The sequence below is a fragment of the Belonocnema kinseyi genome, chromosome 8 (genome assembly GCF_010883055.1).
Source record: "Belonocnema kinseyi isolate 2016_QV_RU_SX_M_011 chromosome 8, B_treatae_v1, whole genome shotgun sequence".
NCBI classification, from domain to species: Eukaryota; Metazoa; Arthropoda; class Insecta; order Hymenoptera; family Cynipidae; genus Belonocnema; species Belonocnema kinseyi.
Genome location: NC_046664.1, coordinates 103645056 through 103661046, shown reverse-complemented (window position 1 = coordinate 103661046; position 15991 = coordinate 103645056). Strand labels below are relative to the sequence as shown.

The following is a 15991-nucleotide window of genomic DNA, read 5'->3' as shown; positions in this document are numbered from 1 at the left end:
AAACGCGGGCTTCGGATTTATGTACATGCAAAGAGTGGGGAAAAAAGGTAATTGAATAATGGAACAACTTTGTTTCGGGGGCCCAAATGCCGCCCCTGGCTATGCCACTGTTCTTGGCAAGGCTCGCGAAGCTCGCGGCGAACTTCTTCAATGCAGAGTATTCATGCAGCGTCCAGTCTCGCTGCGAGTTCTCTCGGCAACCAAGAAGCGCGCCTTTGAGTTTCGCGTTGCGCATTGCAAGGCTTCGAGGTTCACCCTGTTTCCCTTTTCTTCGCGCAAGCAGAGTCGAGTACCACACCTGGTCACAAGTCTCTCATCATTCCGATAGAATACTCACCGAGATCACTTTCCTTCTCCCCACAACGAAACTCGTGACACCAACTTAAGTCACTCTACTCGAGGACTGCAGAGAGAAGAGGCTGACCTGCCTTCCGAGATTCTTTGGTTAGAGAAGAAAAAAGTGCGAAGGGCGCTCCGCTCCTAGTCCCTGGAAAAGAGCAACAGACACGCAGCTATAGGTGCTATCTGTTATACCGACTGACTAGCGTAGCGTCTACGCTACGCCGGTGTCCCTCTCGCCCCGATCGGAGTAGCTGCTACTCCGGTCATGAGTGTAGCGCTCGCTACCATGATTCAGATACTTGGAGTCTAGAAGCTACACCGAAGTTCTCTCAGTGTATATGCTACGGATCCGCTTGGTTTGCTTAGCACGCCCCTCTAGTCGTAGTAACGCATCCTATCCGCGCTGTCCACCGGGTGAATTCACGGCGAAATTGTCAATGGATCGATTGCAGCACCTAAGAAACATTGCTTTTTGACATTTCTGTGACTGTTTTCATATTACTCCATATTCCCTCTTAGCTGACTTGTGTGGACATGCGCTAAATGCTAGAGCTTTTTTTGTGTGCCGCGATGGCATGGGCGCGTATTCAGAAGTCGTTCCTGTGGTCGCCAACTCTTAGTTACAAATGCATTTCGAAATTATTTTACAGATCACAAGTCGTGTAATAGTGTAGTGGTTAAGATAATTGATTTGCGTGCTTAGGTTTATGCTTTCGAATCCCCCCCACCCCCATCGCGAGAGAAATTTTAATTTTATCATAAACGTTGAAACTTACAAATACCGATTAATTATAAGTATATCCGAAAACATATAAGAATTAACCGTGTGCTTATTTATTATTTTTTAGCAATCCTTTTTCACAATTTATAGTGCTGTCTAAACCATAGTCTATACCGTTAACATAATTTAGATCTCTTAATATTATTAGCTAAAGTGTCACAATAATTTGTACTTGCAACGTCGAGGAACTGTACAGAATAGCCATTGGATCCGTAAAATTTACTGATTCGCAGATCAGCGCCACTTGAGAATTGGTACTAGTAACTATGAATGATAGTCATCTTAAGTTGCCTATAATTGTAACGTTTACTGAACTGTCGTGTTGTCCATATATACGTACTTGGAAGAACAGTATATTTAACTTGGTTTTCAGTAAAATATAAGGTTCTTTTTTCTGCGTGTAGATGGCGTTGGAAAGGGCTAGAAATATTCATTCTTTTATAAATAAAATACTTGATGTCTAAAAAATAAATTTAAAAATTTCAAGTGTTCAGAATTACTCTGCCTTTTGGATTTTTTTCGTGTAATTTAAACATGGACATTCTTATACGAATAAATTAATTTGTATATTTTATGACTGCTCCAACGGTTTCGTTTTTTTCCACATATTTTTCTCTTGTGATCATTGAACTAAAAAAATCCTCATCATGATACATTGAACGAAGATTATTTTGTCCAGAGCCATTCAGGTTTAGACTGAATAAAAAATTCGTTGATTGAGTATAAGGTCAATTTTACGCGTATCGTTAATCAGTCGGGCCGCAGTCCAGCTACTTTCGATGTTATTGTTGGGGGGGGGGGGGGGGGGGGTAATGAAGGCACAATCACATAGTAGTCTTGTTACGAATGTAGTTAGTGTGTAGAGCAGTACTATATCGCAACCCACTCACCTTATCACTGTTAGATGCGTGGAAAAAAATAGGAAGAACGAACGCGAGTCAACTAATAGATAATGGCAACTCTGCACAAATGAAAAACTAAAATAAACTAATATAAACTATTATCTATAACGCACATTGTTAGAAATTCAGATTTTATTCTAAAGCAAAAGAAAAAAAATTATTAAACCAAATTTTGTTGATTAAATCTACAAAATCATTAAAAATGTTGTCAATGTCATGTAACGTATTTTCTATAGTAAGTGTATGTACTTTTAGTACGACCTAGATGCCATACCCTTCAGGAGAATTCAATACAATATCTATCATTCTGTATTTAGTCGGATTTCTCAATAGTGCCGAGATCGAGTTTGTAAGGGAATAACTTTCCTCGGATGGGGCTCCCCCACCATTGTCACGCCATCGAGCGCGCACGAATTTCGGAAACCGTTTCTCATAATAGTACCCCGATGACAGGAGTAAAAGTGTAAATTCGTATAACCTTCGCCCGGATATATTTCGAAAATCGGATTCGAACTTCGGACGAGTAGGGGAAAGCGCAGGAGTGGGGGTAGAACGAGAGGCTGGATTAAGATTAATGGTGCTATTGTGAGCGAAACTATTAAAATGGTTGACTGTTCTATTAAAGAGTTACCTTGATTTAAGGTCATTACTCAAGTCTATATCTTAGCATCCCCTTCGATGGATTTAACATTTTCTAGAAAATTTAGGAAGCTCGTAGCAAGTACCACGGGTAATTGCCGAGGGAAAACATTCGGCGTTGTAAAATGCTTTCCATGCAACGCGAAAAATGATGAAAAGCTTTTCGGTTGAACTCATTATTTAAATACTACTATATTTTGTTTAATTAAATGAATTTTTACCATTTTTGTTTCAGGTAAGTTTAATTCCTTCTTCAAAGATTCGCCTAGTTTGAACGGGCTTGAGATTAACAGAATTGGTGAGTTAGAAAAAAGAAGTATTTTTCGAAAAGAAAATTCTACAAATTATTAAATTTACTTAAAAAATCTGATTAAAATAGACAAATTCACATACTAAAGCTCAGCAGTTTCTCAGGGAGGTACGACGAGCACGGTTGCGATTCTCTCACTTCCAGTTTCCACGCTTGGGTCAGGCCTGGAGCCTCAAGCTCGAGCCCAGCTAGATAGCAGTGCTTCCAATTCTAGTATGTGTAGCGTCGAAGACAGGATTGGTTACCGTTGGCGCACTTATTTAAAATAAATGTATCTGCGAATCAATTGCTTAAAAAAACTAAGTTATATTGCAAGAACTTTAGACAACTCTTTCGTTGTCTAATATCCAAAATGTCAGTTCCCAATGGAAAAGAATGACATGAAAAAAAAGAATTTGTCCATCCACAGATGCTCGAATAATGTGTTTGTTTGTTAAATTTGTTTTGAAAAATCATAAAATTTATCAACTAATCATAAATGTTGCTGAATTAAATCTATTAAGAAATTATAAATGTTGCTTAAATTTTCATAAAGTTCCCGCTTGAAAGAACTGGCATGGGAAAAAAATAGGAATTTTACAGCCGATAAATGCCCGAATAATGCATTTGTTTATTAAATTTTATTTTAAAAAAGCATAATATTAATCAATAAATTAGGAATTTTTCTAAGATCATCATAAAGTTCCTTATTAAGAAAAAAATAAAATACAAAATTTTCTTAAGCATCATGTTTTTATTGAAATTTCTCGCAATATAAATTAAAAAACGTAAAATTGTGGAAAATCGTAGTCAATCGTAGTCAAGCCAGGGCCAACTTTGGCGATCAAGCCTGGTCATCGAGGTTTGCCCTGACCAGACTTAGCGTCTCATTCTAGTTTGATCCAGGCTTGAACACAAGATCAGGGCCTAGTTTTTCCAGGTTTGAGCCTGATTAGGCCCACGACAAAATTTCTACACGGGAGGGCCTACAATATTTTATATTTCAAAATGGGGAAGATGTAGCTTCAAATCATCAATAATTTTCGTGAATCACTAATCTCGCCGTTTGGAAAGTCAGATGAATTCTAAAAGTATAACAAAATCAAATAATTTCTTATGTTATTTTCGCGCTACAAGAAATAGAAAAAAACACGTAGCACCCTACCGGGAGGGAGTGGCGAACGAAGCCACGGTTTGCTTGCGGTGTAGGGGTAGGTGGCGGGTGAGGCAAAATGTGGCGGGCCTCGTGCTCTATGGAAGCCCTTTTATATACATTTACTAATTTTAAAGCAATTCTCGCTTAATCCAAATATTGTATTTTAAAATATCGCATACTTAAACAGAAAAGAGGAAAAATAGGGAAGCGCAGAGGAATATGGAAAAGACCCTGAAAAAATCCCTGTAATTAATATCTTCCCAACCCTTGTGTTGGCAGTCTAATTAGTCCGTCCAAGCTCCATGTTCTTTTACAGCCCCCGGGACACTGCAGCTCTTTCAAAGACTCAATAATGAACCGCTCAACGTAAATATCGTCAAGATTGATACAAATGTCGCAATCTTCTTCACTTCTTGACGAAAACGTTATTCCTTTTTGCTTCAGTAACTAGCTTTACACCGGATATTATTTTCAAAGGCAAATTGCTAGTTTCATAAATTGCAAGGCATCCTCTTGACACGGGTAAAAAACTACAAACAACTTCGTCGAGGATCATGAGCTTCTAGATTCTATATATAATTCCGCAAGACTCGAAAGGTGCCGCGGAAGTTATTTCCTTGCTTTTTTGTTTTGTTATTTAAGTTTAAAAGATTTGCTTATCAGTCTTCTGAAATTATACCTTTTGCTTTTATTACTAAATATCTCTGTACGGTTATTCATAGTATTAAAAAAAGTTAACAATCTATCCTAATGACTTTTTTCGAAAAATCAAAAGTTACTAGAGTTATAGCATTTTCAAAATCCAAAATAACAAACTAAAATGAACAATTTAGGCCAAACAACGCATGATACGAAAAAAAGTCAGGAGTAGAAAAACGTTCCTTTTTGAAAGCCCTACAAGATTGTGATAACAACTTTTTCAATTTGGTCAAAAAGTTGAAAATTCCAAATTTGATCGTACAAAAAATTTTGAAACCACATTTTTCAAGATGTAAAAATTCTATGCACGGTTGTTCATACTACTTCAATACTTAAACAATTTATCCTTCTGACTTTTTCTATAAAAATAAAATTGTCAGAGCTAGAGCATTTTCAAAATAAAAAAAAAACTAAAATGAACATTTTAGGCCAAATAACGCATGATATGAAAAAAGTCAGAAGAAGAAAAACTTTGCTTTTTGAAAGCTCTACAAGATTATAACAACTTTTTTAATTTGGTCGAAAAGTTGAACATTTCAAATTTGGTCGTACCAAAAATAATGAAAAATTCAAAAATTCCATTTTTTGGTCAAACTATGCAAGATACGAAAAGAATAAAAAAGCTGAAATTGCGCGCCCTGGAAAGAACCATAAATTTATAATGAATCACTTTTCGATATAAGCTACGAAAAAAATGAGACAAAAATTGTTCATCCAAGAAAGAGCTATAATTTTTGATAGGATACGTAGTTTTTGCTTTAGTCGTAAAAAATAATATTCAAAATAAAAATATTAAATTTATTTGAAAAAACGGCACAAGGTATGAACTTAAATTACCAGACAACAGTTGTTCGCCAAAAAGATGTATAGATTTATTATTAATTATTTTTCGATAGGATGAGTAGATTTGCTTTTAATCGTAAAACATAAGATAAAAAATGCAAAAATTAACTTTTTGGAAAAAGCACAGAAAAGACGAAAGAGGACATAGGCTCCTACATAGGACCCTATATAGGTTCCTGTACCAGACCATAAGCAGATGCGCATTAGTTTTTATTTAATCGTAAAAAATAACCTTAAAAATAAAAAAATTAGCAAAACAAGAAAATAAGAATTAGTATGATTCAATTTTTATGCATATTCTGAATTGTAATGATATACATTTATTGAAATGATACATGTTTCAGAGCAGCTTAGAATACAATTTAAAGCAAAATAAGAAACAAATACAAAAATAATCATGATAAATACAATTTGCTTTTTATTTTGAAATTTTTAAATAAGTAATTCCAGGCAGAGTTAAATAAAAAATGTATTATACTTGATATAAAAGTGTTGTGCATAATGTAGAAAAGTTGACATGTGGGACAAAATCGGGTGCGAAGCACGAGATACGTGATGAGAATGTGTTCGTTAAAGACAAAAAAGCTTTAATAAAAGAGAGTTCAAAATGACAAAATTACAGTTGTCAGCCCGTTCACTTTTGATTTTAAAAGGTCTGTGCCCGAATGCGGAAGAAATGCAAAGACCAAGTCGACTGCCATCAGTCGCGTGCGGTAGGTGCGTTCAAACTCTCGAGCTAAGCTTTTTTATTGACGAAAGAGAATTTACAATTATAAAATTACAGTGGTGGATGTTTTGTGTTTTAATTTTAAAATGTTTGCGTAAGAATGCGCGAAAATATAAAGACCGAGCGCGTAGCGCGAGGTAAATACATAATCGAGCGCGAGGCGCGAGATAAATAAAACATCGAGCGCGAAGCGCGAGAACCAACAGTCGCACGCTCCAGGCGCGCTCAAATTCGTGAGCCGCGCGCGCAGCGCGCGACGAGTATGTACCCGCGTATATATAGTCATTGTTTAAAAATAAATAAGAAATTGTTCGGTTGAAATCTGTTCGCATAGCTTAGAATTGTGAGAATATCAAGTTTTGTGAAGCGATATTCTTGAAAAAAGGTATATTAAATCACCTTCGCCCAAGATGATACAAATTCGATTAGTTCCAAGATGAGACGTAGATTGTACAAAATATATAATATTGAGGCACTATAGTCACGGTTGAATTGCAGCTGTATAAAGATGTATCGTACAGAGCGAAGTGCTATTTCAACGCGGAGCAAATTTATTGCTGATTATTTTCCACCGCGGAAGGCACCTGTTCGTCCACTAGTTTGCTCGTTAGTTGGTGCCTTGATCCATGGATTTTGAAACAGCGTACATTCCATCTTACATTCTGATCTTATATAAAGGCTTGGCCCCTCAGAAGAGGCATCCCGATAATTGAGACTTCCGAGGATCACGACCATAGAAGCAATCGATATAGTCAACTGGAAGACATCACGTCCATAGATGAAATTAATTACTCTTTTAATGAACAGCATCATCAAAGCATCCAGTAGTACCTTATTTATTACGAAAATCTATTAGAGCCTGTGCCTTTAACCAATACAGAGCTACAATGAGAAAAATATTCGTTCAACAAAATGTTTGTCTGCTAGCTCAACAAGATTTTTCTCAAGTCAAACAAAAGTTTTTCTGTAGAAACAAAAATTAGGTTAAACCAAGAACAAAAATTTGTTGCACAAAAACCAACCAGATTTCTATTTTTATCTAAGTCAAACATGTTTCTCAGTGGCTTCTGCGTACATTAAAAAGCCTTTTTCATGGTTTCTATTCTTTTTGGGTGTGGTAGAGTAGGACAAAACGTACTTAAATTTATATCTAAATAAGTACAAATATAATGAATAAGCAATAATACAAAATAGCATGGATTGGAAGAGATAGGCGAAAAGGCTGAATTGACACACAGATAAAAAACAATAGACAGTGGAATTTAACTCAGTATCAGTAAAATACTTCCTGCTGTTTAATTCAGTGAAACTTTAATTATACAAATAGACAGAAGTTCGTTGCTCATTTTGAGTTCAATTCCATTGAGAAGTAGTCAATTTTCTTTGAATCGAATTTATGGAGACAGGTATGAATCTGGATTGACGAAGAGATATATTAAAAGGATAGACGGAACTAGGCGAATGATATAGAAGTGGAGATTGAAAGGGATAGTATTAGAACTATTAGTGTGGCCCAAGAAATCATATTTAAACATTTCAACGGGCATGTTCCCCAAATCGTTCTCTTAGGAATTTTAAGCCGAGAAGTCCTAACACCAGATACAGATTTGACAGACAGCCGCCAACCTGCAGTCCCTTCAGGCGGTGCGCAACTTAAGTGTGTCATTTTTCATAAGTTTTTCTTCCTCTTTACTCAATCAAATTAAACGGTAGTTCCTTTTTTTAGAAGTCTGTTCTTAATAGTTTCGAAATTATCTACTCAAAATATAAAGTTACGCAAGCATATCCGAGGCTCATAATGAGCCTCCAAATATTGCCATTTTATGCGATTTTTGATATGCCTACAAGGTTTGCATAACATTTCGGAGATTTAAAAATGCGATCAATTCAATATGCAATGATAAGTGAATAAGCATATAAAAGTTCAAATAAACTGATTTATATTTTCCTGACCAAAATCGAAGAAGTAAAAACAGCAAACATTTTACATTTTAAACTCCATAAGACATAAAAATGGCTAGAGCAAGGGCTAAAGATATTGTTTTGTTTAAATAAAAAAACATAATTAAAATTACTTGTTTGAGAGAAAGATTTGGGAACACGCCCGTTAAAATTTTTCAAATTTCATTTTTTGGGCTACCCTAAGAATTATATTGGCAAAGAGGTCGATATGCGCGGTATAAGCAGACATACGTAGAGAAGGGAATTAAAAGAGATAAGCGTAAAGCTGGATTAAAAAGAAGATCGAAAAATGTAAAGGGGGTAGGCGAATGATAGTTAAAGAAAGAGCAATGAGAATTTAGCGAGAAAGAAGTAGAAGTGTAGTTACGAGGAAATGCAGAAAAATACAGACAAGAGATAGAAACATAGAGCTATATAAATAAAGTAAAGTGGGAGAAACAATGAATAGAAATATATGCAAATGGAATGTGGATGAGTGAGGGATAGGCTGAGATAAAAATTTAGGAGTAAGCCAAAAGAACGTAATAAATCCATTCTAGATGATTCCTCAATAATGACTAATTAGATAAATATTGTAATTCAAAAACACCAGCGGTAGGAAAAAATTCAAATAGGATCATATAGAGGAAACTATCTAGCTGGATGTCCAATATTATTTAATTATTGAAGTTATTAGATTTAATTATTGCATAGAAAAGAATGATACGCGCCCTGAGGTTCTAGTTTTGGTTGAAAAGTTATCTCATTTAGTTGAAAATTCATCTTTTTCGTACAAAATGAATCTTTTTGATGAAAAAATTAACTTTATGAATGAAAATTCAACTCTTTGGTCGAATGCTGCAATCTTTTCTCAGAAATTAATTTTTTGTTGTTGCCGATTCATTATTTTAGTTGAAAATTCTTCTCTTTGGTTCCAAATTTAACGAGATATATTAATGCTAATACTTGATGCTTATTCACTAGTTACAATATTTACATTTTTCTTATATCTACTTTCTGTCCTATTCACAATCGTTCATTCTTCACTCTTCTACCTCCTTCTCATCCTGTCCATCAATACCTCCATCTTTCTTCTACTCCTATCTACCTCCTCACACTCCTTCAACGAGTGTTCCACTCTTGTATCCCCCTTCCAGCACAATTTACACATCCTCTTCTCCCTAGATAGCCAATATCTATTAAAATCCTCCATGCACGCACACCTCATCCTCACTATAAGCTCCTGACTTCCTTTCTCTCCTTTTTGACACAAATATTGCACTCTTTCCCTTGGCATAATCCACGCATAGTTCCTGTTAAACTTTTACTAAATTATTCTATCCTACTCTGCTCCCTTCTTTCTCCATGCCGTTTTCCTTGACCATGTCATATACCTTCCTTCCTCGTGCAACCTTCTCACTTCATCCATCTGCAGTCCATTCGTTCTAAAATATCTTTCACTTTCAACCAACATCTTCTCACCGCTACTCCTGTTCTTCTTCTCCCACACACACGCCCTAACCTGCCTACTGTCCCTCTCGTCCAAAAATTTCTCCTCATATTTACACGCTCGACTTCCCATTTTGATCCCTACACACATTCTTCCTTTCTCCATCTTGTCAATATAGCTAGGCATATTCCTTGCCAACTCGTTTGTCCACTTTACATATCTCTCCTGTATCCTATTTACCACATAACTTTTCTTCCATCCCCATACCTTCACTGCATAAAATAAGCCACTCATCACTAGCGAATCAAACAATGTTATCCTCCTCCTGAAATCATCTGGGAACAACTTCTTTTCCAGCCCCAACATCTACCTCATCACTGCGTTTGCCCTTCTTACTTTCTCTTTTATATGACCATCCACTTCTCTATTCCTCCGAAACAGCAAGCCCAAGTACACAAACTCTTTCACCTACTGTACCGCCTTTCCCTTCCACTTCCACACACCTTCCTTATCCCTTCCACCTTCTTCCCTGAATACCGTAACCTGGGAAGTTTTCGTATTCACTTCTAAGTTATTCTGATTCAGGTATCTTCTCAACCTTTTCATCATCTCCTTTAAAGCCTCATCGCTCTTTGCTAGCAGCACTATGTCATCTGCATACACGAGTGACCATATCCTAATCCCTCCTATCCTCTTAACACTCCGGCCTCTAGCTGACCTTCCATATTCGCGATTAAAATTGCAAAAAGCGTTGTGCTAAGCGGACACCCTTGCTTCCCAAAGCCTCCACCTATCCACTAAAGGAAACGCCACATGCTATAAGTCGTAAATACTGTCGATAGTGCTCCTTCCATTCCTAAAGCCTGTCTGCGTCTCCGGCAATATTCCTTTCCCCTCGACATCCTTTCGCAGCCTATCCACCAACAACATCGCGTTTACTTTGTACGTCCTATTCATTAGCGTAATCCCTCTATAATTTTCTTGTTTCTTTCTATCCCCTTCTTTATACAGTGGAACGGTCAACCCCTCCCTCCACCCTCTTGGGAATCCCTTTCCCCTTTAGCCTTTCTCTTACCTCTTGTGTGCTAAACAGCCACGCCTCGTTGTCTACCCCATCAAGCCCTGCTGCCTTAGACCATTTCAACTTCGTTATTTGTTTCTCGAACTCCTCGTCATTCAGCTCCTCCCCATCTACCTTCCTAATTCTTCTAATCCCCTCATCTCTCTTCCATAAATCTGAGCACTGAGATGATTCTTTAAAAAATTTCCTCCATTCCATCTACGTTTCCAAAACTCCTTTTCGCAGTTCCTTCTTTTCACTTCTTGTAATACCTCGTCATCTTTCTTTTCATCTTTTTACATTCCCTATCCCACCACGGCTTCAACATTTCTTTTCATCTTTTTACATTCACTATCCCACCACGGCTTCAACATTTCTTTCTTCTTCTTTATAAATACCTAACTGCTCCTGATATTTCGTTATCGCCTCCTTCATCCCGGTCACCCTCTTCCCTAACGACCCTTCTTTCCAACCTTGCCTTCCGCCACACACCTTTTTTATCCACAAGCTTAATGGCTGATGGTCTCATTCTACCCTCCCTTCCACTGCGTATTTGTCTCTCTCCTCCCGACTTTGCATATTCATGACCTCATAGTCTATCACCGATACCCCTAACTTACTCACATACGTGCATTTTCTTCCTTTAAACATTTTCCCTCTCCCTGCAGAGGCCCCCGACTTTTCCCATTTCCGCATTAAAGTCATCTTCAAGTACCACCATGCCCTTCTTCCTTTCACCGAGCAAGTCTTCTACCCGTTCCTTAATCCATTCCATCCTGTTCCTATTGTATAATGTCAAAAAGTTGCACATAATACTTCCTACATTCATTTCCCTCATTTCCCGGAAGCAATGTCTCCACTTTTACGTTACAGAACATTCACTACTCAACATCCATGCTTTATTCCCACCTCCTTACTTCTTACTCAACATTTCTCCCTTCACTCCTCTCCCTCCTAGCTCTGTCATTTTGCATTCTCTGTAAATCCCTTTTTTCCACGTCAAATTGTGGTCGATGAAAACTCCCTTAACCTTTATCCTATTTTTATTTCGCATTACTCTTAACTTGTTATTCCAATCCTCCAATTCCACGATCTAACTTTACCCACCCCCTATGCTTTATAGAAGCTCTTCCACGTTCTCTCTTTCTTTCCCTCTCCTTAGCTTCAAACCTCTTACCACGATAGAATTTGTCCTTTCTGCCTTTTCTTTTCCCTCTATTCTTACCTCAATTGACATTATCCTTTCTCTAGCCACCACCTTCTCCTTTTCGCTCCTACGCTCCCCCACTTTCTCTTCTGTCATGTTATCCAATCTCTTCCAGATCCCTTTCTGCTCGTCCACCGTCAGCTACCTGCTTCCATGTCTGACCTTCCCTCTATCATCTCTAGCGTTTTTTCCGTTCATTCCTTCCATACCATAATTTCATCTAACGCCTGTTGGGGTTCTAATTCTTTTCCTTCCTTACGGACACTACTACACCGTCTAGCCCTTTAACTTTCTCCCTCAGCTCTTTCATCTCCTTTTCCCATTTAGCGTCTTTAATCCTCATGTCTTCTTCCTCATACCTTCCATCTGCTGTTTAGTTCTTCTCACGTCTATTTTTAAACCTTTAATCTCCCCTATTAGTATGCCCAGTGCCCCCTTTTCTGAATGTCCTTCCATTTTTTTGGGTGGTGACTTTCTCCCAGTTCATCTTTTTCCCCTATCACGTTACGCGGCTCGACCCCCGAGACCAGACGTTGCTAGCGGCAGTGGTGTGTGGAAAGATCCCTCCCCGTCTACGTCACAATCAGTAGTCTCATTAACTCCCTTCAGCTCTGTCTCTCCCTGCTCTTTCGTCGGTAACGGGGAGTTCTGTATACAGCACCTAATGCAACCGACATATGTCTCTGTACTCTTTATCAGGCGACTTTATTAGAAGTACTCCCATTTGGCTGGACATTTGGCTAAAGGAAAGGAAAACTACAGAAAACCTCTTCCCGAGTTCAGCCGGCTTTGTAAAATTTCAAGTTTGAAGGCAGATATTCAGCCATACGAATCGAATGCATATGTCTTCGGCGTGAAACCTTTCGTTTGACATTAGTTAAAAAGCTGCGAATAAACAATCCGGCTGTACGTCGCAGATGGTCACCCATCCGAGTGCGATGCTCGAAAGTAATGGCTTCGCGTCCTGATTCTTCTCGAGTCGAAATCACTTACTATGTATTTCTATGAAAATTAGTACGCACCAACATTTTAGAAGTTTTTTGCAAAGTTACATGAAAATGTTTAAGAGTTGCAAAATTATTTATCGTACATCGCGAGAGGGTATCCATAAAAAGACGTGTACAAATAAAAGTTATTGCGGGAATAATTAATTTGATGGTATTTTATTGAACTTTTTGGCAGAATTTAATTGTTTTTTATTTAAATTAGAGGTATGGAGTTATTTGTTCAGATTTTCAATATAAATTTAGACACGCTTGGGACATTGCATTTTTGAACAAGAAAAAATGTGAATGTATATCAAACCGGCTTAATTTTCTTAAAATATTACAATGTTTTAAATTAAAATTAAATAAAAAATTCGATTAAGTCTAATTTCGAAGATTCGCTTTGACTTTTGGATCCAGTTTTCTTCCAAAAAAGGAGTGATTTTTATTTTTTAAATTGTCATAATCTAAGGAAATCAAATCGGTTTGATGTACAGATTTTTTTTGTTGAATAATTTGTATAGAAAATTCCAATAAACGACTGCACAGGACTTTTCTGCTACAGGGCCAGATGATATCAAGAACTTCGCGTGAAAAATTTTTACTTCTACAAACCAACATCTGGTCAGCATATTCACCTCATATTTAAGGTATTGCGCAGTCTCTGGTGTTAGGATGCAATATACTTCTACCGAAAAAGGTGATTTATGGAACTCAAAAAATTATAGGCCAATAACCTGTTTAAACAAGCCGTATAAGATCTTTACAGTTGTCGTAAACAACAAGATTGTTGGAAGAATTGAGCCTGTGTGAAGCGAGGTAATTAATTCTGAAAATCTTTCGATTCAACCTCTCACAGACTTATCATTTGTCAGGTAGAAAGCTAGAAGATTCATCCACACATAATAAGATGCATAGAGAGATTGATGCCGCTTGGAAAACTAGATTAACTATCTATTCTGCAAATTATTCTCTCTCGTACAAAATCTCTAATATCTTCATAGCCAAATCGCTCTAAATACATCCTACATTGTTGCAAATAGCAGATATCCTCTCTTAAAAATGGTCAGGAAACACGACATGATTGGTAAAAGAGCGATTCTTTACATACCGGCGGAGCAGGCGACCGAGACCCTTGGCCTGAATTTTTTAAATCAGAAGTAAGGAAAGTGCGTTAGTCCATCTAAATGCTTTACTTTTAAAATCAGACCTTCTCGAAGGAGCAAACTTGCTTTTCTGAGATCATCAGAACTTAATTCAAGTACAGAGGGTTTCATTTTCGCGTGACAGGATGGTGTCAAGAAGTTCCCAGCCATAGGTGCAGAGCATGTCATGCATACACTGAGTACCTAGAATATGTACTATCAGGGTGTCACACTCCCGCGAGAATGACGTATCTTCACAGATATAATGATTAAATAAATATAATGCTCCGAGGGAGATAAGAGTGTATTGTCCAAAACGACAAGTGCCAAATTTTTTGCAACGAAGATTTTCGGACGGCATTCTCCATTGCACACTTGAAGCCTGACAACGTTCTCCAAGATTTCGAGAAATGGACTATACTTGTGATCGAATTCTCGGCTCCGGCCGACTACAACATGACTGCCAACGAGAAGGAAAAAGGGGAGAGCTGCAGCGGCTATACGTGCATGCCGAAAATATGATAAGGCACTTGCGATATAGATGCTTCGTGTCCTTAAGACACATGGATGTTTCGCCGGTCTGTGTTTGTGATTTCGTCGTACCATATGGCCATCTAGCTTAATGTCGAGAGACGTGACCATAGGTGTGATTCACCGCGGTTATACTGATAGCCGGTGTCATTTTTAGATGGCAGTTGCTCCCACTGGAAACCTGGTATATAATTAACATTTAATCAGAAAGACCTGGGTTTGGATCCCAGCGGAGATTGAGAGCAGAGTTACCAGTAGACAAAGAACAATTTACATCAAATGATTTAGTTTAATTTTCATATTTTTACTTGAATTCAACTGGTTGAGAATTCGCTTTTTAAACTCAAAATTTTAAGATTCCATTTTAGGTTGATAATCTATCGCTTTAGTTAAAAATTTCGTCATTAAGTGACTGCACTCTAGGGTTAATTTTAAACTCTAGGATATCTTTCGAATATTATACCAAGGGACTGAAGCAAAGCTCTCTGAAAACACATCCAGTCTAGCTTCCTGCTTTGAGAATCAAACCAACGTCAGCGTGGCTGCCAAAGCTGCAGTATTGGAAGATCAAGACAATCACGATACCGTCTGTGCCACGATGACTCCCGAAAATTAAAATTGTTTGCTGAAAATTCATCGTTTTTTTTTATTGAATTCAACTGGTTGATAATTTGCTTTTATGTTGTTGTAAATTAGTTGTTTGTTTATCTGAAAATTTTAATGATTTCATTTTTGGTTATAAACCGATCATTTTTTTGTTGAAAATTCAACTATTTTGCCACACAATTTCTGATATCTTCCCCTCTCGACGACGAAAAGACATTTAGAAAATGGACGCTCTGAACAATAGGATCCCTTCAATTAAATAGTGTCACGGAAATTGCATAAAAGAATTACACTTAATTCCAAGCACATTTTTCTCTCGCGTTTGAAATTTGAATTTTTGAAGCAAATCTTTATTGTGAAATATGAGACGATAAAGCATACTCACGAAAATGATGAGTTGTGTATGGAAATTGAACTTACCTGAAACAGAAAATAAAATATTTAAGTTAGTTTGGAAAATTACGTTATTATTATTATTTCTAAAGTTCATTAAATAATATAAGAAGTTCTTTGGCATTACTCAGTTTCAAAGTGCAGAAGGAGAAAATAAGTTTCATGTCGGTTTGAGGATGAAATCATTTTCACGCATTTCCAGAGAACCTATTTCATGACCAGTCATATATTTACTTGTCCTTTTGACACATAAAATTGGTTTTATTAGACATGTTCTACAATTTCGCTCAAATT

The 15991-nt window shown here is 37.2% G+C and overlaps 2 protein-coding genes across 9 annotated transcripts in view; one reads left to right on the top strand and one right to left on the bottom strand.

Moving 5' to 3' along the window:
* The window catches only part of LOC117179102 (elongation factor-like GTPase 1), a 495923-nt gene that overhangs the window by 387131 nt on the left and 92801 nt on the right, over positions 1-15991 (bottom strand). The window contains exon 5 of one of the 6 annotated variants that reach the window (XM_033370765.1): positions 9279-9500. The exons of the other annotated variants lie outside the window; for them this stretch is intronic. Within the exon in view, the coding sequence (XP_033226656.1) occupies positions 9442-9500 (59 nt within the window). The 3' untranslated portion in view covers positions 9279-9441. Of the gene's footprint in view, positions 1-9278; positions 9501-15991 lie in introns of those variants that run through there. 6 annotated transcript variants of the gene reach the window in all.
* The window catches only part of LOC117179103, a 195249-nt gene that overhangs the window by 103866 nt on the left and 75392 nt on the right, over positions 1-15991 (top strand). The gene's annotated exons all lie outside the window — the stretch shown is intronic.